The 25,996-nt window shown below is 36.6% G+C and overlaps 3 protein-coding genes across 30 annotated transcripts in view; 1 reads left to right on the top strand and 2 right to left on the bottom strand.

Annotated features, from left to right (window-relative positions):
- Window positions 1-14,166, bottom strand: part of CREB (cAMP responsive element binding protein) — a 21,424-nt gene extending 7,258 nt beyond the window's left edge. Inside the window, exons 1-5 of one of the 27 annotated variants that reach the window (XM_062670322.1) lie at window positions 13,921-14,166; window positions 2,943-3,091; window positions 2,470-2,637; window positions 2,158-2,307; window positions 1,751-1,916 (exon numbers count right to left, since the gene is read on the bottom strand). In XM_062670322.1, the coding sequence (XP_062526306.1) occupies window positions 1,751-1,916; window positions 2,158-2,307; window positions 2,470-2,622 (469 nt within the window). In that variant the 5' untranslated portion in view covers window positions 2,623-2,637; window positions 2,943-3,091; window positions 13,921-14,166. 27 annotated transcript variants of the gene reach the window in all.
- Window positions 5,689-8,127, bottom strand: LOC119629036 (uncharacterized). Of its 2 annotated transcripts, none has more exons than XM_062670595.1 (2): window positions 7,446-8,127; window positions 5,689-6,993 (listed from the first exon to the last, which is right to left on the bottom strand). In XM_062670595.1, exon 2 carries the CDS (start codon window positions 6,926-6,928, stop codon window positions 6,026-6,028), a length of 903 nt encoding a protein of 300 aa, XP_062526579.1. In that variant the 5' UTR covers window positions 6,929-6,993; window positions 7,446-8,127; the 3' UTR covers window positions 5,689-6,025. The 2 variants fall into 2 exon arrangements, with proteins under 2 accessions (XP_062526579.1, XP_037869408.2); XM_038013480.2 differs by having other exon boundaries at window positions 7,400-8,120.
- Window positions 13,088-25,959, top strand: LOC101741057 (glutathione S-transferase LANCL1). Its single transcript, XM_004924794.5, has 11 exons — window positions 13,088-13,110; window positions 14,419-14,487; window positions 15,345-15,415; window positions 18,385-18,422; window positions 19,228-19,407; window positions 19,729-19,886; window positions 19,961-20,099; window positions 20,698-20,838; window positions 23,006-23,191; window positions 23,318-23,464; window positions 25,499-25,959. Exons 1-11 carry the CDS (start codon window positions 13,088-13,090, stop codon window positions 25,679-25,681), a joined length of 1,335 nt encoding a protein of 444 aa, XP_004924851.3. The 3' UTR covers window positions 25,682-25,959.
- The last annotated feature ends 37 nt before the right edge of the window (window positions 25,960-25,996 follow it).

Below are 25,996 nucleotides of genomic sequence, written 5' to 3'. Positions count from 1 at the left end.
TTATATAATTTAGAAGTAGATGAAACTTAGACTACGATTAAGACTGCTATTTGCAAATACCTTAGTATTATTATCCTGAATGTAAAAAAGTTTCAACTCAATCAGATCATTTGGAACAAAAAAAAAACTTGCATACTTATACAATGAAGATATTTTTATTTAGTATCAAGATATTATTTCGTTAATTATTTTTATTTTGAGAGCTAAATTGGTTAAATTTGTAAGTTGTATTAATGAACAAGATTTCCTACCAGAGTAATGTTTGAAAGTAAAAATTATTAAACTCAAATTATTCAAGTTTTATTTTTGGATACAAATGGAATGACATTAAATTTAAAGTTTTCAATTTATTGGTCTTTCAGGAGTTTTTTTTAAATTATTTCATTAATGACACAATAAAAGTGAAAAGTATCGTTGTCTAAATGGACTGACCGATTGCCCAACAATTGCAAAAGAAGAAACGGTTACAGCTTACTTCAAGCGTTTTGGTTAGCTTCACATTTAAAAACTTACTGAACAAAATTTGTAGATCATATATTATTTTTTATATACTGTACATACACATGTGTGGAAATTGACAAAGAGTATTAACGAAACTATTATATTTTACTTGTAATTGTATTTTTTTTATCTACATTAACAATTAATAGAGGTGCTAACTCCACTAATGAGTGAAGTTAAATCCTCACCTCACCTCCAAATTTAATGCATTAAGAATTTAGCCAGGCTCAAAATATATAATAATAAGAGAATTAGATTGTAATATATATAAAAAGCCTAATGATATCTTAAGTCAGAGAAATCAGTTTCGTCTTAAATACAAGAATTGGTATCTTTAAGCTACTGCCAGTAATTTCCACCACTTTAAGTAATATCTTGGAGCTCCACAGTGGGAGTGACTTGGTTCTGGCTTTGGTTTTTCTGATATCAATAAACAGCATATAAAACCCTCTTTAATTTTAAATTTGGAATACCATGAGCCCTCACATGGGTATCAGTATTGTACCTATTTCTAGTGAAAAATAATAATGTGTCCGGTTTGACCAAAGGTGGTCATTGTATTAATGCAAAATATTGAACATCATAATCCAATCTCATTCACATTGCAGTTTCTATGAGCTCCAGTTGTCGTTTTATAATATGTAGGCCTTGAGCAAAGTAATGTCAGCAGACAACCAAGGAGGTGGACTGACGATATGGTCAAAATAGCTAGTAAGTACTGGATGTAGATGGAGAAAGGCAAGAGACTGAAGGGAATTGAGTGCATGTGAAGAGAACTACACTCAGTATTAAGTGGACATGGGTTGAAAAAGAGGGGTTGTGGGCCCATCTTAGTATAGAAATATTACTACTAGCTTTTTCGGTGCTATGAAACATTAGTACTAGCGACAATTAACTGTGCCAATTTAGTAGCATATTGATTGATAATAACCAATTTTAATTAAAAATATTTAGTCATTGTGATCAAATTATGATTATTATTGAAAGACAAAATATGACATTGTTATCATAATTATTGCATCTTCATTACTACTGCAGTATTATTAACAGCAATACATTTGATAAATTAGTGCTTTTTCCATATTATTACATTGGTAGCTGATCCAATGACAAAAAATGTAATGATTGATTTAGGTGAATCAAGTTTGCATAATTTATTATTGAGCAGACTATTATTCGCACAATGCACAGCACTACATCTATCACAAGTCTTTATTATACACCAAAACAGTAAACATAGAAACTGTACCTGCAATTTCTGCTCCTCCAAGGTCATTTAAAATTTTTCGATAAGACGGACGTCTAGTCAACATTTCTCTATATTTACGTTTGGGACTTTCATCACCACTGCCACAGCTTTCATCACTACATGACTGACCTTGTGTATTCACAAGTGTATTAGGTTCTGGTTTTATCTAAAATAAGAAATAGGAATAAAAAAAATTTGAAACTTTTGTCTGTTTTAGATATTTAGTATGATTTTATGAAAATTTACAATTGAACCATACTCTAGTTATTGCTTATTTTGGTCATTAAATATGCTATAAAGTTTGATTTCAAAAAATGTTTTTATCCTAACCAAAAAATTAGGCAATGATGGCTTTCCTCAACACTATTGAGTGAATTACTGTAAAGATTAGAGAATATTTAATTTACCTGTAACGTTTGTAATGTCCCTTGCGTAGTGTGTATTACAGAACTGGGTTTACTAACAAGTATAACATTTCCCTTTGGTATCTGTACAGATTGGATATTGGATGCTGTTTGTATCACTGATTGTTGATTAGGTTGAATAACAGACTGCACCTGCAAAAAATTTAAATGATTTATATGTACTATCTAGTCTTAATATTTGTAAACAAAACAAACAGTTTACTGATATTATTGAAAAGGTCCCCTTTTAACTATAATATTAAAATTTTATATTAATTTGATTCACTCAACAATACATATAGATGGAATTCACACCTGTGCAGAGGGAGCCTGACTGGGTAGAGTAAGTTGTACTATACTGGTGACAACATGAGGAGTGGAACCCGGTGTCGAAGAGCTCGCGCTGGCCAGTGGATCCGTCGTGCCAGCACCGCCTGTGGTGCCGTTCTCTTCAACCATCCCTTCCATGCCAACTAAGGTCACCTAAAATTCAAGGTCAACTCTCTATGCATTCTTCATTACTAGGTTTTTATGCGTATTGCAAAACCAATTTGTTTAGCTTGGCTCTATCGTTGCAAGGTTGTTCACGGGATATCCTAAAACGGCATCATCACGTCATAGCCAAAACGCGGTATTTCTTAACAACGCGTTTCATGTAAATGACACAGATTATCTCTGTGTTTGGAACATTTTGAGTGATTTTATCATCATATGGAACATACATTATTTGCGATTCCAAATATATGCGACCGTGACAGGTCGCAAGTTTAGTCTTCACAAGCACTCACCAGTTACGTATTCCTCGTCACCGTCTATGCTGCGTCCGGAGTGGGTGAACGGGAAGGTACGTAGTAGCCACGTCAACTGCGAGAAGACTCGTCACTGGCGGAGACCTATGATCTTGTATGCGTCATCACAATATGGCCGAATTCTTTAACTGGATAGCGCATGCGTTAAAAATTCTCAATTTACAATAACTGTCAGTAATGGATGTTATAAACTTTGAAATTACAATAAAAAATTGTGTTCATAATATGTCTAGGTACATAATCATTGTTTTCGTTTTTTGATTATCATCACTTACACGACATTTATGCATGTTAAAAATATTGTACAAGAAAAAATATTTTTAACTGTCCATATTTTTTTAAATTTCGCAAACAACTTAGTCCATAAATAATCAATGAATTTTAAAATAAATAATGAACCAAAGAAAACACCATTTTGGAGTAACCAGTTATAGTGATTATATACTCTTTGGGAGTAACTTTCTGTGTTGAAGCAATTTTATACTCCCTAAATCCTATGTGGTATATGATGACGTCAGTCACGTGGCTGCATATGCAAGCTACTTTTGCCTACATTGTATCTTCTTATTGTGTCACATATTGCAAGTGTCACGACTTTTTCAATGTAACTGTCACAAAACAAAACTCAAAATCAAACATATTTTTTTTTTTTTTTTTTTTTTCCTTTATGGCAATAGTTTTAACTTTATGCCAGTTTCAAGTGAAAGGTAGGGAAACTACCCGCGACAAAGTCATCAAAAGGAAACAAAAGGATAAGCTAGTTAAAAACAAGACATGAAAAATAATTAATAAAAATAAATTAAATATATTAAATAATAAATAAACATATTAGAGATCTGAAGAGGAGGAAGTCTGCGGCTAAGACTAAGTATAAGTTGCGCCCAACCGAGTTTAACCGAACACGTTATGTTAAGATCAGAAATCGTTGCAATATGGTGTGTAGAGACGCTCAAAGACGTCACATTCATGATTCCGTTAAAGTTGAGGATCCAGCAAAAGTCTGGAAATTTCTAAGGTCATTAGGAGTTGGTAAATCTCGTCAAGAGTGTAATTCTACAAACATTAACATTGATCAGATGAACATTTTCTTTACTTCTTCGTCTTTATTAGATGACGTTGTTAAGTCATCTACCATTAATTCTCTTTCTAACATTACCGCTCCTGACCATTCTTCTTTTAAATTTCGTCAATTCACAGCTTGTGATGTTCGAAGGAGTATCCTTTCTATAGCGTCCAATGCTATCGGAACAGATAGTATAAGTCGTAATATGGTCATCCCATTAGTTGATATCCTGCTTCCTATTCTTTGCCACATCCTTAATTTTTCAATTTCCAACTGTGTGTTTCCTTCTGTTTGGAAAGAAGCACAGATAATACCTCTGCCAAAAAAACCTAACCCTAAATCCTTTTCCGACTATCGACCTATATCCATTCTTCCTTTCCTATCTAAAGTCCTCGAACGCCTTATCCATAACCAGTTGAGTTCGTTCCTTAATAGTCATGATCTCCTGAACCCCTTTCAGTCCGGTTTTCGTCCTGGCCATAGTACAGTCACTGCTCTGGTAAAAATCACCGACGACATACGTCTGGGTATGGAAAACGGTCAGTTAACTGTGTTGACACTGCTGGACTTCAGCAATGCATTCAATACGGTTGATTTTGACATACTACTTGCCGTTCTTCGCTCCTTCAACATATCTCCAACTGTGATTGAATGGTTTCGTAATTACCTGTACGGACGCCGACAGTGTGTTCGCCTTGGTGAATCGATTTCATCTTGGTGCAATACATCTGCCGGAGTGCCTCAGGGTGGCGTTTTATCTCCTCTTTTGTTTTCTCTTTTCATTAATTCAATATCTTGTAATCTCACTTCGTCCTACCACCTTTATGCAGACGATCTTCAGCTGTATTGTCAAGCTCCACTTCCTCAGTTACATGATGCTATTCGAACTATGAATAGCGACTTACGCGTCTTATCTGAGTGGAGTAACGCGTACGGCCTTAAACTGAATCCAACAAAAACGCAGTGTATAATTGTTGGCAGCCAAAGGACATGCAGTAAGATAGAGTGGACACATCTTCCCCAATTGTCTCTTGACGGGATAAACATCCCGTTTAGTGACACCGTTAAAAATCTTGGTGTTATCATTGACCGCAGTTTGTCATGGGGACCACAACTGGTGTCAGTCAGTCGCAAACTATTTTCCTCTGCAGGTTCCTTACGTAGGTTGCGTAATTTTCTTCCAACATCTACTAAAATTGCACTTGCACAGTCTCTGTTACTCCCCATTATTGATTATGCCGACGCCAGCTATCTTGATCTAACCGAGGCCCAGCTAAATAAACTTGAGCGGCTTCAAAATTTTATCATAAGGTTTATATTTGGTTTACGCAAATATGACCACGTCTCTGAGTATCGAGTTAAGCTCAAGTGGCTTCCTATTCGTTATCGCCGGAATGTTCATATATTGTCTCTTCTTTACAGTGTCCTGTTTAATTCCTCGTCCCCGCGCTACCTTCAGGAACGTTTTGATTTCCTACATACTGCAAGCTCTCATTCACTCAGGTCATCGGAGAATTTAATGCTGAAGTTTCCGGCTCACGGGACGTCATTTTATGACCATTCCTTTGCGGTTGAGGCTGTCCGTTTATGGAATGCGTTACCCTTAAGCGTTAAACTATCTTCCTCGCCGGAAATTTTCAAGTCCAGATTGAAATCGCACTACTTTGCTTCTATGATATAACTGTATAAGTTCCTACTTCTTTTGTATTTTATCTTGTATATTTTTAGTATTTATTTGTATTTAATCGTATGTAAGTTTATCTTATATGGTATTTATTTTTCACATGTGTATTTAAGTATATATTTTTATGTAAGTTTATTAAGATATAGCACCGTCCAGTTAACTTATTCCTCTCCCTGCAAGGTTGCCTGGAAGAGATCGCTTTCAGCGATAAGGCCGCCGATTTATATACCGACTTTTGTTTTGTTACTTTACTGTGTACATATTAAGGTGTTATATAAATAAAGAGTTATTATTATTATTATTATTATTATTATATTAAATCTTAATATTATTATTGATTATGAAAGAGGATAATACATTATAATACAATAAAGGATAAAGCAAAAGGCAGGAGATTTTAGTCGGAAACGGAACCTGTAGTAATTGTAAGGAATTCATAAAGGAGGTGCGGTCATATTGGGAACAAGAAAAGAAAATATGGTCGAGATCACCAATATCTTCTCCACACTCACAAATATTGCTATCAACAATACGAAGCCTTGCTAAATGATGAGGTGTACATACATGTCCTAAACGCATTCTGGAAATGATAGAAGTGACAATTTTAGAACTTTTAGCTTTAAAGAACCATGGTTTACTGGAAATCGTGGGTTGAATTTCAGCATAAAGTTTGCCTTTGAACTTGCTGCTTCTCAACCAAACATCATTCCATGACTCCCAAAGATAGGTTTTGGGAAGAGCAGTCAAATCATGACAATAATTAATGTATGGGACTATGTCTCCATCCTTTATAGCTTCTTTGGCAAGCTGATCGGCTTTCTCGTTCCCTTTAATCCCACAGTGACTTGGAATCCATGCAAAGATAATGGTGTGATTTCTTTGAGAACATATCAAAAGCTTATCACGTATTTCGCAAATAATAGGATACCAAGGTTTCATTTGGAATGGAAATTTTTCAATAGTTCGTAGTGCACTTTTTGAGTCGGAAAATATGATTGTTCTTTTAGATTTTAATAAAATAACTAGTTCTACAGCTTTTAAAAGAGCAAAACACTCTCCAGTAAAAACAGAGGATTCAGGAGGAAGTTTAATCTTTTGTATTATTTTATGTTGCCAATGAACTAGACCGACTCCAACACAATCATCAATAGAGATTTTAGAGGCATCTGTAAAAATATAATCACATCCACTCCAATTTTGTTCCTCAACGCTACTCATGAAACGAATATTTGTCTCCAGAATATCTTGTTTACCGACACCTATATCATATCTTATATCCGGAGCTAGAATTAAAGAATTGAATTGTGTCATAAATATGGATAATGATGGAGATCGATGAATGTGGCTGTGTATTGTTAAAAATTTACGAAAGCTTTTTATTAGACATGGTAACGATTTGTGACGCCAATAACGGGATGTCTGAATAATATTGTTCAATTCATGCAGTTTTCCATGAAGAGTATGGTCAGAAAACTGCATAGATTTGAACAAGTATCGATCGCTTAGAAATTGCCTTCTTAATTTTAAAGGAGGATCGCAGCATTCTACTTGTAATGCATTGGTTGGGCAAGATTTCATCACTCCTGTCACAATTCTCAAAGCTTTTGACTGAATGACATCAAGTTTTTTACTCCCCAAGACACTTCCACCATCTAATAGAAATGTGCCATAATCTAGAACAGATCTTACAAGAGCGTTATACACAAGTTTCATAGAAAACGGATGAGCACCCCACCATACACCTGAGAGGCATTTCATGATATTAAGTAGCTGTGCACACTTCATATCAATATGTTCATAATGGGCAAGTCCAGACAATTTTGAATCTAATATAACTCCTAAAAATTTAATTTTTGTTTTATATGGCAAAGATTGACCATTGAAGGTCACATTTATGACAGGAGTTGTACGTTTTTTAGAAAATACGACTATTGAACTTTTGGATACGGATAAATTTAAGTCATTTTTAACCAACCACACATTTAAACTATTAAGTGAATTAGACATGAAATTGCAAGCGATATCTATAGATTTATTTACGGAATAAAAAAGCAGATCATCTGCATATTGTAGCACATTTATGTGGGAATATAAAGATGATTCTAAATCATATGTATAAATGTTATATAAAAGTGGGCTAAGTACTGAACCTTGGGGAAGGCCTTTAAAAACTGTACGCTTTAACTCAGTAGTATTACCGTCTTTCTGAACGACTAATGATATGTATCTGCAGGATAGTAAATTGATGATAAAATGTATTAATAATGTAGGAACCTGTAGCTCTAATAATTTGCGTTGTAAAATAGAAATGTTCACATTATCATAAGCGGCAGCGATGTCCAAAAAGGCAGCTACAATGTCTTCATCGCGCGAAAAAGCTAAGCGAATATCTGTGGTTAATATAGCTAAATTGTCTATTGTAGTAGACATGCGCAAAACATCACTTCCCAATGTAATGTGATATGACATCACTTTTACAGACAGGTGATATTACTCGAAAACATTACACATCACTCATAACATTACTCGGTGCGTTCAATAGATACTGTGACGACGAATACATTGTATCTATACACCCGAATCATTACTTAAGTGATGTGTTGATACACATCACTTAGGTAATGATTCGGGTGTGTCATTACAGTAGTGTATTACAATACAAAGTATGAACTTTGTATTGTAATACACTGTTATATTACTTGACAGAGATTGACTTACTTAATAATATAATCATTTTATTTTTTACTTAATATAATTTATTGTGGGATGAACGGATTTCATATGGCGACTTAGACTGCAAATTGAGCTCGACAATAATGTTAATTAATATATTATACGAGAGCAGTAGATGCATTGTTTCGGCGCGATATCTTCAAAGTGCATCCAAGGAGGACTGTACTTTCATTTAGACGCCGTTATTTCTTTCACTTATTAAACACGCATTAAAACAAATAATAAAACTATCTTCAAACAAGTGCTTAAGTAATTCAAATCAAACACAAAAATTAATATGAAATATTACTAAACAATTACGAGCGACTAGCGATTTTACAAAAGTTGCGAATAAAAAATTAAGTAACTACTTGCGGGGAACTACCGGCTGGCCGCATGAAAAATATAAACACAAATATAATAACCGGCAAACTTCTTGAGCATTTGTTGACGTAGTGGGGGTAAGTTTGCGCATGGTACACTCACGTGCAAAAACATTACTTACTCTGCGTCATAATGCTATTAAATTATTAAAATCAACATATGTATTTATTTATATATTTATTAGAACATCAACAAAACATATAGGTTAATAATTGTAATAATTTAATCTTGGGGTAAAATAGATATTCCTTCTATTAAGTCAAAACTAGAGCTGTTGCCAGGTCTTGGTTCAGTTGAAGCGAAGCTGGTATTTGTAATTTTTTTTTCGTTATCATAATCTTGACCATCATCATCATCACTGTTTTCATCACCCGAGTCGCTATCATCGTGATGACTCGAAATAGGGCTCATCGGCGTAGTTTACAACTCGGTCGATTCGGTCTTCTTTTTTGTCTATAATTAATTATTTTTTGAAGATATTCGATTCGTAGTAATCGAATGTTACTTTTTTCATTTACCAGCTTCCGATTATTTTCTGTTCTTTTTTTCCATCTGAAGCCTAGCTCTTTCATAATTCGTCGTAAGCTTCATTCCGAGCCATTAAAATTTATATCTTCTTTAAAATTTTCGAAGCCTTTCTACGGTACGGAGTTTCGCTGCTTGTTATGTAGTTATTATGATTACATCTTTTTATTACAGATTGAACGAAACTATCCATTCCGGTAACTTTCTTCTTCCCTGATCTTTTCTTACCCGGAGTCCGAAACACGACGAGCAAGCCAGAGCCTTTAGCTTCGTTAATAATGCACCTAACAGTACTCACTGATGTTTTTGTTGCTTCCGAAGTCTGTTTTACTTTTTCCATATCATTCTTCCCCTGTTTTATAATGAAGCAATATACGTCGTACACCAAATTTCTACTCTTTCTTTTAAGTACTACACCAGTTTGTCACGGCATAATGTATGTTTTATAAAAAATCAACAAACACTCAACAAATAGCAATGGCAACAAAGTCCACAAGCAATTATAACAAATAACTTAACGATTAATAACGATAGACTTTCCACTGTACGCAAGCGTACTTTTGGGAGCAAGCGGAATGAGGGCGCGGTGCGGGACGCAAGGTTCGACTGATCTACCAATAACGCGCTCGATACGATTTCCCCTGCCGTCGCGCCTCACCCTCACCACCAAAGTGATCTAAAATTCGGTTCTGCGCAGTCAAGGTCATTTGCTCAAGAAGTTTGCCGATTACTATACCTATATTAAAATTCAGACGTACCATAGGTATAAAAATGTACCTAGCGGCCAGGGCATACGGTTCAAAATCACTAGGAATAATTCCGTGTCTCTTGCTCATTTATTTTGCGTCGATCGGTCTGTCTCGCTCGCTCGGTTCCGTTCGTGTATTATGGAACATTACACGACAAAGAAAGAAACATGTTGGGTGATAGTGTGATGTTTGTTTCCTTCGCGTAATGTGTGATGTTGCATTACATCGTAGGGTAATATTACCCGAGTAATATCACTCGCATTACTTACACATGTCTATATTGTAGATTTTGACTTCCGGAAACCGTATTGACTATTGGCTATGAAATTATTGTTTTCAATAAACCATTCCAAACGATTCTTCACAAGATGTTCAGCAACCTTAGTTAAAACAGAGGACAGCGCAATAGGCCTATATGAGGCAACATCATTGGTAGGTTTGTTAGGTTTTTTAATCGCTATAACTTCTTGAGACTTCCATGTTTCAGGAATATTACCTGTGACCATGACTGAATTTATTAAATTTAAAAAATACAATAAAGCACTATTACCAAGATGAGATAAAAATGAGTACATAATACCATCCTGACCTGGAGATGAATCTTTAACATGTGAAAGCACACCTTTTAATTCATGTAGTGAAAAAGGAGAGTTTAAAGAGGAAGAGTCATCTGTCAAAGATGATTCTAAAGGAAAGTAGATCGATTCATCAACTGATGGAGGAGCTAATCTGTCTAAAAAGGCATTTGTTAAAGAAGGGGGAAGTGAAGATGATGATAAAGATTCTTTGAAAGCAGACCGAAATCGTTTAATACTGCGCCAAACTTCTGTAGGGCACGTAGAAGGAGATAAAGAAGTACAAAATGTTTTCCAGCCTTCCTGCTTTTTATCTCTGAGGAATTTACGTGTAATACAAATAACTTCATTGAGCATATCTAAGTTTTCATTGGACATGTCCTCAGCATAGACTCTCTCAGCTACCTTTCTTTTACTTACAGCATCCATACATTCTCTATCCCACCATGGAGGATATGGAATCTTATTAGATGGATTTCGTTTAACAGAAAAAATCTGATCGGCAGATTCTATTAAACATGTAGCCAAAGCTCTAGAAGAATTGGTCTCACCACCGCTAACTAATTCAGGCAAATCTTTTATTTTAGATTCGACAAGGTTCTTAAATGCAGACCAATCAGCATTATTTAATTTATATTTCACACGAGGTTCTCGTTTTTGATAAGGAGGGCGTCTAATAGGAGAGGATATGATAATCGGGAAATGATCACTGCCAAAAGTAGATGATGAGGTGTACCAAGAATGAGAAGAAGCAAGATCTGGAGTACAAATTGATAAGTCAACTGCACTAGGCTTCTCATTAGGCTTTGTGCGTCTGGTTGGTGAGCCAGTATTAAGTAAACACAAGTTTTGTAAATCTAATATTTCTACTAAATGTACACCATTGGTGTCAGTGGTGCCACAACCAAACATTTGGTGATGACAGTTAAAGTCACCTAATAGTAGGAATGGATCACTAAGAGAAGAGAGTAAATTATTAAAGTAAATTATTAATGCTATTGAGAATAATAAAAGAGGAACGAGCGAGATAAATGGAAACTATAGAAATATTATAAATTTTGATGCCGACAATATTAATGGCATCATTAGAGATTAATGAAGAAAACGATATTCTAGAAAAATCAATTGAGTTCCTGACGAGTAATGCTACACCACCATAGCCATCGTATCTATCATCACGTAAGCAGGTATATCCAGGGACCTTAAATAGGTATCCTGGCTTTAACCACGTCTCGGATAATGCGACAACAACAGGAGAATGTTTATTTAACAAATATATTAAATCATGTTTCTTTGGAACAATACTCCTGCAATTCCATTGAATTATTTTGCAATCCATTATTTTTATTAACATTAATTGATTTTATTTTTTCATTAATAGAGGCAACGTGGGACGGTTTTAGTAAGTTTGAGTTTATTAAAGTACTTAATAAAGCTAGTATCATTTCTAAGACATCAGACTTTTCTTCCTCTTTACTTTTATCTACTAGAGCACAGCCATTTTTAGGCTCTGAAACCTGGAAATCTTTTAATAAATTTTTATGAACAACACGATCATAACCATATTGATGCTTAGGAGGAGAGCGAGGTTTTAAAAATACTGTCTTTTTATAAGATGAATTAGTAAAATTGTTACGAGATGCAGACTTCGGTGTGGGAACATATGCAGGTTTCGGTACTTCTGGAATTGTTGAGCTTAGTGCATCTGCGTATGAAGGCTTAACAGAAGGAAAACATTTACTAGCTTCTGCGTAAGACATGCAGCTCTGAGCCATTTTAAGTTTGATTTCTGTCTGTCTCACAAACTCTGGACATGACTTGTCTATCGCTGAATGAGACCCTTCAACTTTACACATTACACAGTATAGAGGATCTTCATCTGACCTGTCACATGAGACACCTGCATGTTGACCTCCACAGTTATAACATATTGGAGTCTTAGAACGACATTGTACTTTGGTATGACCATAACGACAGCATTTATAGCATTGTATTGTAGGAAAAATATATATCTCTACTGGAAGAGCATTATAGCACATAAAAATCCGTTTTGGTAAAACTTGCCCATCAAACGTTATTACAACGGATTCAGAGGGTTTCCAAGAAACCGAGTCATTAATTTTCACCTTGCGATTCAAACGTCTTATTTTAAGTATTTTGCCGCAGCCTATAGGAACGGATACATTTCGTTGAACTTCCTCTACACTCCAATCTACAGGGACCCCACGAACTAGCCCCATTCTTGTTATGTTGAAAGTCGGAATGAAGGCTTTTAACTTTTTCGTTTCTAAAAGATTGCAGTTAAGAAAGTTATTGGCGTCTTTGTAATCGGAAAAGCCAACTACGCACCTATTTCTTCCTATACGCTTTACACTACCGGGAATAATATTTTCAAATTTGTTCTGCTTTAAAAAATTGCCGAAAGTTATAGGATGGAGAACGGTCCCGTCATCAGGTGAACTTTGTATACGTTGAACGTGTATCAAATAAGGGGAAACATCAGTAAGAACATATTCAGTCCGGCCGATCCAACGGGAGTCTGTATTGGTTACTGTAGTTTTCGTGTTATTTGAATTTCCCGCGTTAGAGTCTTGAGAGATATTTGAATTTCCTGCGTTAGAGTCTTGAGAGATATTTGAATTTTCCGTATAAGATGTTGATGGTTGAGAGGACGTTTTATGTGAGTTAATATTATTTTGCGAGTGTGAAGATGACGTCGATTGAGATATAGGTTTAGAATTTTTAGAAGTAATCTTTTTTATTAAAATTGACTCATCTTCCATATTGCATAAACTTTCGCACTGACAGTAATCACCGCTAGAACCACCTTTCTTATTTCTCCTTTTCGTACACTGCCGACAAAGGCGTAGATAACGTGTTCGTTTACGACTTCCTTCACCTGTCTGAGATGATAACGAACAATCCGTATCCATTTTATCAAATTCATCTTGTGAAACAACAGTTACATATGATCCCACGGGGAGATTCAGGCCAACATAGCCATCATCCCCCCGATCGAGATCGGGGGGCTCGTTCATACAATATTTACAAAAATTACAAAAACTTACCAACTATACGATGACACTATACACAAATATGATACAAAGATTACATATATTACAAAAACTTACACTACCAGCTTATCCTACGCGTTTTAACTATAAAATTAAATTAAATTTTCACCACCGCGAAAAATACGTCTACCATAAACGAAGTTTCCCGCGCTTTTCTCAAACATATTTATTTTATAGAGGTAGGTACCTACCTACTATGAAGGGTAGAGGTAAGGAGAACCGTCTCATATGGGAGAAGCTTGAAAGTGTCCCACTTTCAACACTAAATAACAGTTCAAAAATCCTCCAGAATGGAGCTAGCATAGGCACAGGGTATGATATGAATTGAGCAGTTGTTACCTGATTGAAGTACGCTGAGTTAGGAAATTTAATGTATTTAATGACTAGAGTAGTTAGTGACAGTGTAATATACAAGACCTCACATGATTACGTAGTCCAAACTAATTTCGTCAATATAACCTAGAATTACTGCTGTGGTAAAACGCGGAGATATCGATTGCATTTTCTTATCAGCTTTAAGTAAAATACTTTTTGTGATTTTGTAGTGCTTAGAGTTCTTTCGTCCTTTTTTATTTCTCTATCTTATTTTAATAACTTTCAGCGCCGTTTTTTAAAATTTACCCGGCTGCTACTGTAACGCCTCCTTTATTTAGCAGATTTTAACGGACACTTTTTCACACGCAGAGACGGTTCTCCTTACTTCTACCCTCCATACTATCTACCTACAGTGGCAAGCTTAGACCTTCTAAATGTCGAGGGTAAGGAGCTTAATTTCTGTATAAAAAGTGTCTGTAGAGTAGCGACCCTGTAGCAATTTTATTTTTGATATCCGTATCTCACTCCGTTTTTAATTATTATTGCTACATTTGTATCACACTGATAAAAAATAGTTATATACAGTGACGCTATTATAATGGGTTTTCTCATCATACGAGACTACTTGTCGAACCGTTCGTTCCGATATCGAGTCGAGGGAACGCGATCCCGCCCCCGTCACGTCACAGCCGGAGTCCCGCAAGGGTCCGCCCTCTCCCCGTTATTATTCAATTTGTATATCAATGATATACCCCGGTCTCCGGAGACCCATCTAGCGCTCTTCGCCGATGACACCGCCATCTACTACTCGTGTAGGAAGAAGGCGTTGCTTCATCGGCGACTACAGACCGCAGCTACCACCATGGGACAGTGGTTCTGGAAGTGGCGCATCGACATCAACCCTACGAAAGCACAGCGGTGCTCTTCAAAAGGGGTCGCCCTCCGAACACCACGCTGAGCATCCCTCTCCCGTCTAGGCGCGTCGACACTTCTGCCTCCGCCATTCGCCCAATTATGATGTTCGACCAGCCCATACCGTGGGCCCCGAATATTTAGGCGTCACCCTCGACAGAAGGATGACATTCCGCCCTCATATTAAGACGGTACGCGACCGTGCCGCCTTCATTCTAGGACGTCTCTACCCGATGATATGCAAGCGAAGTAAAATGTCCCTTAGAAATAAGGTGACACTCTACAAAACTTGCATACGCCCCGTCATGACCCATGCAAGTGTAGTGTTCGCTCACGCGGCCCGCACTCACCTAAAATCATTTCAAATTATCCAATCCCGTTTTTGCAGGATAGCCGTCGGAGCCCCATGGTTCGTCAGGAACGTCGACCTCCATGACGACCTGGACTTAGAGTCCACCAGTAAGTGTATGCAGTCGGCGTCGATGCGCCACTTCGACAAAGCGGCACGACACGAGAACCCTCTCATCGTGGCCGCCGGTAACTACATTCCCGATCCCGCGGACAGAATGGAAAGCAGTCGACGTCGCCCAAAACACGTCATCTCGGATCCTCCCGATCCACTAACGGTGCTTCTAGGTACTTCAAGCACCGGTCACCGTTCTCGTCAAACCCGTCGCTTGCGACGAAGGGCTCGACGAGTAAATTAACTCTCAGACACAGCCCACTGAGTTTCTCGCCGGATCTTCTCAGTGGGTCGCGTTTCCGATCCGGTGGTAGATTCTGCGAAGCACGACTCTTGCTAGTAACCTTGCTTTAACCCAAGTATTTTATTTTATTATTACATTCTGTTATTATATGGAAAATTATAGGAAGAAAAATGAAATAAAGTTGATTAATACGAAACCAGAGGCGGATTTACCTATGGTGCAAGGTGTGCAAGGGAGCGTTGCGCCATTACCTAGTCAGGTCATAAGTATTGTCACACAGTAAAAACTTTTCTTTTAGAATGCTGGCCACAAAAAAGTTTATTGAATTCGAATTTCGAATTGTTCATGAAAATAAAAATGTATACTTTTAGAATTTTACTCATTTTTAAATATGGAGTGGACGCTTAAAGAAGACCGTGTTGCAGTTATTGCGTTGCATCGTTGCGGTTACGCGCCAATTCAAATTTTTAACATACTGAAAAATTTGAATATAACCAAAAGATTCGTTTATCGTACCATCAAACGATACAATGAAGACTCTAGTGTAGATGACAGGTCAAGAAGTGGTCGCCCTCGGCCTGTTAAGACTCCAGCAGTGATAAAAGCTGTGAAGGCGCGATTTCAAAGAAATCCCAAACGTAAGCAGAAACTGTTGGCCCTTCAGATGGGGTTAAGCAGAACCACGGTGAAAAGGGTGTTAAATGAAGACTTAGGGCTTCGGGCATATCGAAGAAAAACAGGACATCGTTTGAATGCTCGTCTAATGGACCGGAGACTGAAGAGATGCCGCGCTTTGTTGAAGCGGTACGCGGGAAAAAAATATCGGGAAATTCTTTTTTCGGATGAAAAAAATTTTACCGTAGAAGAGAGCTACAACAAACAAAATGATAAGGTGTACGCACACAGTAGTGAAGAAGCGAGCAACCGTATTCCGCGTGTCCAACGAAGTCATTTTCCATCCTCGCTCATGGTATGGTTGGGAGTTTCTTATTGGGGCTTAACAGAGGTACATTTTTGTGAGAAAGGTATAAAAACGAATGCAGTTGTGTATCAAAATACAGTCCTGACGAACCTTGTGGAACCTGTTTCTCATACCCTGTTCAATAACAGGCACTGGGTATTCCAACAAGATTCGGCGCCAGCTCATAGAGCGAAGAGCACACAAGACTGGCTGGCGGCGCGTGAAATCGACTTCATCCGGCACGAAGACTGGCCCTCCTCCAGTCCACATTTGAATCCGTTAGATTACAAGATATGGCAACACTTGGAGGAAAAGGCGTGCTCAAAGTCTCATCCCAATTTGGAGTCACTCAAGACATCCTTGATTAAGGCAGCCGCCGATATTGACATGGACCTCGTTCGTGCTGCGATAGACGACTGGCCGCGCAGATTGAAGGCCTGTATTCAAAATCACGGAGGTCATTTTGAATAAACTTTAGTGTCATAAGAATCTATGTTTTGTTAAGTTCATTTTGGTATATGAATGGTTACATAATGAATAAACTTGTTTCAATTATTTTACATTAAACATGTGACAGAATTTATGACCTGACTAGGTATGTGGCACCTCTACACTTTAAATGAACTTTTTACATTTGTACTTATTCCATTTTGACCGCGCGCTTACTAAAGGGCACTCGGGTACTGATTGCATACAGGCGCTTCACGCAATAGGGATGCCTTCTTTTTAAGACTGTAATCAATTGGTATGAAATTTATTGAAACGTGATGAGACGGAATGAAGTAATGTTGCAGTAAAATGGTAGTTGCAGGTTTGGGAAGAGCCTCTCTAGCTTCACGGCTTAGTCAGTTTGAAATCAGAAAAATGAAAAAAAGCCACTGGACGTAACTTCTCGGGATCCTCCAAAAAGTCCACTGAAAAATCTCAGTAAATGACCACCATTTTACTGAGATTATATTTCATCCCATATCATCTCATCTCATTTGATTTAATTTCATCCCAGTTGATTAATGTCTCAAATTAATCATCTTCATTTCATTTCATTTCATTTAAAGTTTTTCATAAAAATATTAATATAATTAAAATAAGGCATGACTTAAAAGTCTTAGCTACCAGGTCATAAAATCCCTTAAAAAAACTCTTTGGCGGGAACGCGATGAATGAAGTTGTGTGATTTGTTTTATTTTGTGTATTTAGTGTTTCTTCAGGTTTAAATTTGTAATAATGGTGGTTTATTGACTGTTTAGTATCTGTGAAAATGACCAAATGTGGGAAAATGAAACAAAGCCGCTGGAGGTAACTTCTCGGGGTCTTCCACAAAGTCCACTGGAAAAAACTCATTAAATTACCACCGTTTTACTGAGATTATATTTCATCCCAGTAGATCAATGTCTCAAATTATACATCTTCATTTCATTTCATTTTACTCTTATAATTTTTAATAAATATAAGAATATAAATTATAATAAGAGATGACCTAAAGGTCTTAGTTACCAGATCATAAACTTAAAAACATAATTTTTGTGTTTGTTGAAGCTGTTGTTGTTTTGTAAAATATGTACGGTACTGTAAAAAAATTAACTTTTTCTACATAATACACTTTGTTCCTAATTATTCATATCGGAGTACCGATTGTATTGCCTTCTATTAATAGTTCGGTCTCCGTAATTATTATCCAAAAATTATAAAATTAAAATAAAGTACACCTGAAATGGCACCGAGGGGAGCTTTTGATAATCAATATGATGATTATTCTCCAGATAGTGCCGCTAATGTTCTGGACGAATCTGGTGAACAGGTAAGTAAATACATTGATCTAAACAGCTTCTTTTACATCCCCTTGACCACCAGTTGGAATACAGTTTCACCAACTTTAAGAACCGGAAAGATATTCAGTACTTGCTGTTTTATAAATTTCATACAGAACATTAATGAAATGTTGTTAAATCAGTACAAATAACAGGGATGACAATAGAAGTCTTCAATACCGAGGTCTGCTTATAAATCTAGCTGCACTGTTGCTGTATGGAGCACAAATTATGTCTTATATAGTGATAAAAAATATACTAAGGAGGTAAAATTCCTAGAGCAGTTACTAATGTTTTTAGTAAAAATGTATCATATTTTAACTGTCAACGAGCATAATTTAAAATTGTTTGTATTAAAGTTGATAAGAAAATGAACCCAGGCAATTGAATTGTTTTGGCTGTTTACTTGTTTCCTAATTTGTCTGACTTAAAATAAGCAGATCTAGAAGCTACAATCAGAATTATAATTTTCTACGACCATGACTTTTTGCCCCATAGCATTTAAAGATTAAGACATGTATTTAGAAATATAATTGAATCTTGGATTTGGTATTCATATTGTAGTGTCTATGCGATTTAATAAGTTTAATATTAGATGGGCCATGGGTGATGTCTGCCAATCCATTTAATTGGACTGGGAGATATTGAAGCCAAAATGAATAATATCAACTTAAAATTAATTTTTGGAATAATCTCTACATAACCTGTATTTTCCAGATCAAATTGCTAGTCATTTCTGCCATTACTTATTGTGTTAATCGATAAATAATAATTATAGTAAATTACTGTTTTTAGATTTCGCAAAAATTTAAACTAAAATTAGAAAAGTTCAAGGCTGTAAAGTTACAAACTTTATTATCAAAAATAGAATCTGATATATTTTATGACCACACAGTGTATACAGGTTCTGCTGGTATGGCCTTATATTATTATACAAGCTCTTTGAAAATGAATGACCCCAGTAAAGAATTGCAGGTAAAAAATAACATCTACAGAATAAGGTATGTTAGAATGAACTAATTATTAATGCAGTGAGTCAATAAATGAGTAATGAAATAAATGAAAGAATGGGTGTAGAATTGAAATAAATCAAAGTAGATGAATGTATAATAATTACTTCCTTTAGTTTTATAGTCAAAAACTAAAAAGGCTCCCTTTTACGAAGGTTCCCTTCTAGGAAATGTTTTCTGATATGTTACATTCATTTTTTTAACAGACTATTGTAACTAATACTATAAATTTAATATTGTTATGTCACTATGAGTACATTATATTTTTTATGTAAAAATATTTCAGGCTGCTTTAAAATACATACATTTGGAAGAATTAAAAGGGAAAAGAATAAGTTTTCTCTGTGGAGACGCAGGTCCATTAGCTCTTGCAACTGTCATCTCGTATCGGCTAGGTAACAAGAGACCTGACAATTTACCTGATTACAAATCCTTAGCACAAAGGTATGAATGGTATTTTTATGAAATGAAACAGGATTTTGTGAAATGAGTAATTGTGACAGATTTTTTATTCCCAGGTTAATGAATTTAATTTCATTATTAAATGAAGCACCTGATGAGCTGTTGTATGGAAAATCAGGATACCTATATGCACTTTTATTTGTCAATAAGCACATTCCGGGAAAAGAAATTATTCCTGCTAATCACATTGAAAAGGTATGTCCTCAAAACAAGTTTATTTGTTCACAATCAATTCATTTTTTAATCAGTTTGTGGATCCGCCAATTGTTGTATATTGTGTCTACTCGAACATATATCTTCATTTTTGTTATTTACCACATACCCGCAAAACAGCCATTCATTCCAGGTAGAAGGTTAGGACAACTGTTGCACTATACAATTAGGATTTTGTTACCACACACACAGCCCACTAATATAGACAAAAAAAAACGTTAATATATTTTCTTCTTCTTCTTCTCTGTCGTTTCCTCATTGCTGAGGGTCGTGACCACCTTGGTCCAGTTTTTGCACCAGCTTTCTCCAATGCTGCCTGCATTCGGCCTGCTTAATGGCGCCCGGGACGCTGGTGTTTGTGGCCTCCTTGATAATGTCCGTCCACCTGGTTGGCAATCTTCCTCGACTTCTCTTTCCTTCCACGTGACCTACAACTATTAATTTTTCCAAGTTCTCGGGATTTTGTCGGGCCACGTGTCCGAAGTACTTGAGGAGACGCTGCATGCAGATTGTAGATAGACGGGTCTTGACGTTTAGCTCCTCGAGAATTGATTTATTTACTATATGCAATATTTTCCAGGTTATCAACAGTATTTTGAAATCTGGAAAACAACTGTCGCAGCAAACAAAATGTTCAAGTCCATTGTTGTGGCAATGGCATGATAAAATATATTTTGGTGCTGCTCACGGAATTGCTGGCATACTATATATGCTATTACAGGTAAGTGATTATTCGCCGACGTGTTTTTTTATTATTGCCCTTGTAGGCATACGGCCCACCAGATGGTGAGTGGTTAGTGGCGTTGCCCATGGACGTCAGCAATGCTAGGGGCACAACTAAAGTGCTGCCCACCTTAAATTAAATAAGTAAAGTTAAGTGTTTATCGGCGCCACGATCAGCGGGCCTGACAACACGTGGCCTGTTACTGCAAGACTGCGCTACACCTCTGGTGGCGCTCGGGAGAGATAGCTCGGTTTCCATTTGTGCGCTCCACCCACGCTAGGCTTTGCTGCGCCGTGTCCAAGTCACATACACAATCTTAGCACTCTGCCGTCGGCTCAGCTCGGACACGGTGCAGGCACTCTCCGGAGAAAACGTTCTCGGTCAACACCTGGACCAGTCGGTATATGAGGTGAAGTCGGAATGTGAGGTCAACTGTAGCTGTGGTTATTATCATTGATTCTTTATGAATTATTCACGCCCTTACTATCGTCATTTTGTTCATTAATGGCGCGACGCATAATACAGGGTGGCCCATAAGTCCTTTGAAAAGTAAAATTTGAATAAAACGAACAGGGCGCGCGTGAGCGGTGCAGGGGAAGCGGGGGGAGTAACTTCGGTTTCTGGGAATTTAGTCGCGATGGAGCGTTTTACCGGAGCGGACCGTGCGTTTTGTGTGCGCGAGTTTTATAAAAACGACAATTCGGCAACCGTTGCGGGGCGTAAATTTCGAGAACACAAAGGTTTACACAACTTTGACGACACTCCAACTCTTCAAACGATTAAGAACTGGGTTGCTAAGTTCGAGGAGACCGGTTCGACGTTAGATAAACCGCGGTTGGTTCGCCCAAGGACGTCACGTACGGAACAAAACATAGACACAGTGACACAGTCTATTCGCGAAAATCCGACACAGTCAACTCGTAAGCGCGCCAGAGCATTAAACGTATCCAGGACATCGTTACAACGGATTTTGAAGAAAGATTTACATATGCACCCTTACAAAATTCAGTTGGTTCAAGAATTAAAGGAAACTGACGGTATTCAAAGACAAAATTATGCGAATGAAATGTTGAATCGGTTTACTTCCTTCAATAACATAATGTTCTCTGACGAGGCTCATTTCCATCTTAACGGGCACGTTAGTAAACAAAATTGCCGCTATTGGAGCCCCATCAATCCAAAACTTAAGCATCAGAAGCCCTTACATAGTCCGAAAGTGACTGTTTGGGCCGCTATGTCAGCCCATGGTATCCTAGGGCCTTACTTCTTTGAGGATGGCAGAGGGCGCGCAGTTACTGTTACGTCGGAGCGATATGTGGCTATGATCGAAGAGTTTTTCATACCAGAATTGCAAAACTTTTCAGGCTTTAATGCCAGGACGTGGTTTCAACAGGATGGGGCCACTTCTCACACCTCTAACACTGCTATGCCCGTTATCCGTCAACTTTTTCCTGGCAAAGTTATCTCTAAGAGAGGAGACATTTCCTGGCCTCCACATAGTCCAGATCTGACCCCGATGGATTTTTTTTTGTGGGGCTACCTTAAGGCTAAAGTATACGACACAAACCCGCGGTCAATTGAGGCCCTAAAAGAAAACATCCGCAGAGAAATGACAAGCATTTCAGCAGTGACGTGCCGCGCAGTCATCGACAATTTTAGACGTCGTTTGCAAGAGTGCCGTGATCGCAACGGATTACATTTAGGAGATGTTATTTTCAAAAAATAATTCCCGTTTTTTAAGCTTTTTATGTAAATAAAAATTTAATTCATAATGTAATTAGTTTTATTTTAATAAAAAATTTTTCATATCAAAGGACTTATGGGCCACCCTGTACAATATAAATACACATTAACTATCGCTAATTACTTCAACTGTATTGCCTAATAATTTTGTTCCAGTAATTAAAATCTATTTGAGTATATTTAGTGTCAACTAAATAATATTCAAAATAAGATTTACGCATAGCATTTCGAGGTTCTGAAATTGTTGGCAAAGAATATTGTGAGCCCATAAGCGTCGTTACCAGCGTCATCTATTTTTGTTGTTGGGCTTATTGTTTCCAAGAAAGCCTTGGAAACAGTATGCAATAACGACGTTTTCTATCGTGTTTCTTTAAGTACTTTCCAAATGAATATAAAATCTTTCAATTTTTCTATGTTTAAGGCTCGCTTGTTCGTGAACATTGTCGAGATTCGACGATTCATAAAACCCACACTGGATTGGTTGTTGAGTCAACAGTTTCCGAGTGGAAATTTTCCGTCGTCTTTGAACAGTAGCAACGGAGACAAGTTGGTCCAGTGGTGTCATGGGGCTCCTGGTTTCGTGCCGTTATGCATATTAGCCTATCAGGTACTTGCTGTACTAAACTGTTACTTACACACTGTAAACAAATTAATAATGTCCTTCTCATCCTTCCGATTCCTGAGTTGCGTTCTCGCCCGCGGATATTTTATAAATATTGCTTAAAATTTACAGGTATTTGAAGATGAAAAATATTTAAAAATCGCTTTGCATTGTGGAGAGGTTATATGGCAACGTGGACTCTGTACAAAAGGTTACAGTCTTTGTCATGGAGTCAGTGGAAATGCCTACGCTTTCATTCAACTGTTTCAAGCCACTAAGGTATATATATATTTTATTGCTTAGATGGGTGGACGAGCTCACAGCACACCTGGTGTTAAGTGGTTACTGGAGCCCATAGATATCTACGACGTAAATGCGCCACCCACCTTGAGATATAAGTTCTAAGATCTCAGTATAGTTACAAGGGCTGCCCCACTCTTCAAACCGAAACGCATTACTGCCTCACCTAGAAATAGGCAGGGCGGTGGTACCTAACCCCGCGCGGACTCACAGGAGGTCCTACCACCAGTAATTACGCAAATTATAATTTGAAGGGTGATAGGCTATTTGGTTTAAGCGACATTTATCTTTGTAATTAAAGTTAAGTTTTATTTGGTATTAGCATCAATAGTTGGATGTTTTTAATTGAACTTCAATTAAGTTGACTCCATTCAAATAACTAAATAAGTTTTTTGTTATGGTGTTTTTTCCAAATTTTAAACTATAACTGGTTCTCGTGTAAAGTTACGAAAATGTTCAAACCAAATTGCCTTTCACTCATCGTTAAGATTGTTGTTTTCACGCTAGGAGTATAATAAATTTGTCTCATAAATTTTCAAATGACAGTGATGTCAAGTCGCGAATGTTCCATAGACCTATATAGTAGGGTCACGACATATTGTTCTATACGTACAATTGCTTATATAAATAGCACCCATTTTTAAGGCACACACATAAACATATCTATCTCGTTCTTACTCAGCACTTTAACTCGCAGGAAAACAATATAACAGTATTTCAGTGCGTACATAAAATGAAACATGAATATACGTAAATGTCTCCGTCTCCGTCTAATGAGGCCGAAAATTCGCCATGTTTAGCGCACCAAATGTCATTGTCACGTCAGTTCGAACGTCTGTTTTGGGTTGTACGTTATTTATTGACTTTGATATCGATTTAATATAATTGCTTACCTATATAAAATTTCTTATTTTATCATGCTTAAAACATACAAAAATAATAATTAAAACATATTTTATAGGATCTCAAGAAAGTCGATGCCCCAAAACTATTATCTATATATATTTAAATTCATTATGGAGCCCTCATCCGAAAAATCGGACACCATTTTTCGGTCGGAATCTATTGATCATGACACTAATCATAAATACCTCTTTAAAATATGTCATCAAAACATATTTAGACATTATGTTTAGACATTTCGGGAAAAAGGCTACCGACAAAATCTCTTCGGAACTATTTAAATAAAATAGTTTTATTCCGCAGTGAGTAAAACACTATTGTAAATTCGTTAAATATTTAATAATTAAGTGATTTTAGAGAGGAAGTCACAAGGAATGACGTTTGTAATTAATAAATAAATGTTCTGTAGGTTTTTTTTTCACGCAGTCCCTTAATAAGTCTAAAATTTGAATCACTCTCAAGTGAAAGTGATTCAAATGGTGCGGCGCACCTTCTTTGAGGTGCGCTGCGGCAGTGTGTTACGGACTTTAGAGTCAGCAAAACAATTAAAATAGATTGTAATAGTCTAAGAAAACCACGTACTCAAAATACGATAACATTCAGCATGCTAGAAATGGGCAGATGGCACTGTACTACGCCATATCTTTATGTTTTGCGGCAAACGACAACTTTATAAAATCAGTGTAGCAAATTTTAAAAATCGTCATATCGTTTACTTGGCAAATTTGAAGCACGAACTCGTCTTAGATTTCACATAATATCTAAATCACATCATCTATGCACATAACAATATACTTACTTCCTATTAAAGTATAAATTCTACAAATACATTCATACTCAACAATTTTAAAAATAAAATGAGCCAAGAACGTTTATCGATAAAACCTACTAACATTAAAATCTTCTGGGCAGCACTAAAACCGCCATGTTTTGTGGCCAGATGACGTCAAAGTGGCACGAACTTTTTGTTGACGTTTCATTTTCATAGGTTTCCTACTTCAGTGGAATGTTCCGTCAATTCGCGACCAGTGTTGCCGTGGTAAAAACTCAAAAACCCATGATCATTATTTTAGTATAACTTATTAATGTATCAAAAAACTTTGTTTTTAGAAAGCACTTCATTTGTACCGGGCGTGTTGTTTCATGGAGTGGTGTGCATTAGAGCGACCCGGGACCGAACTACATCGACCTGACAGACCCATCTCTCTTTTCGAAGGTGTAATTGGCCGTTTATATTTGGTGGAAGAACTTGCTCATGCTATGGACGCCAGGTTTCCAGCATTATCAATCTAGTAGATACTGGAGATTAACGTAAAAATGGAGACGATACTAAGATACAACCAAGTCTTAAAGAGGCTGTAAACTGTAAATTGTAGTAGTAAATAAATATCATCCTTGAAGTTAAATTTATGTGTAATTTGCAGTTTATTTAATAAATAAATAAAAACATTTGAGATATTGATATGTACACACCTTTTAGTATTTCTTTTTTTTTATATTATAGGACATTGCATCATAATTTGATATATTTACGGACGCCAACCTGATTAAAAGATTGATTTCAAATTTAATCTCACGCTTGTTTAATTTAATCCTTAATTCGACATT

The sequence above is a fragment of the Bombyx mori genome, chromosome 10 (assembly GCF_030269925.1).
Source record: "Bombyx mori chromosome 10, ASM3026992v2".
NCBI lineage: Eukaryota > Metazoa > Arthropoda > Insecta > Lepidoptera > Bombycidae > Bombyx > Bombyx mori.
The sequence above is the reverse complement of the archived record's forward strand: the minus strand, read 5'-3'. Positions and strand labels throughout refer to the sequence as shown.

Bases quoted from the DNA above. Each gene is read 5' to 3' on its own strand.
- LOC101741057 (XM_004924794.5), top strand. From the start codon at position 13,088: ATGGAGAACGGTCCCGTCATCAG. The intron at 14,488-15,344 runs GTAAGGAGCTTA...CCGTTTTTGCAG, and splicing joins AGACCTTCTAAATGTCGAGG to GATAGCCGTCGGAGCCCCAT. The intron at 23,465-25,498 runs GTATATATATAT...CTTTGTTTTTAG, and splicing joins AACTGTTTCAAGCCACTAAG to AAAGCACTTCATTTGTACCG.
- LOC119629036 (XM_062670595.1), bottom strand. From the start codon at position 6,928: ATGAGTAGCGTTGAGGAACAAAATTGGAGTGGATGTGATTATATTTTT.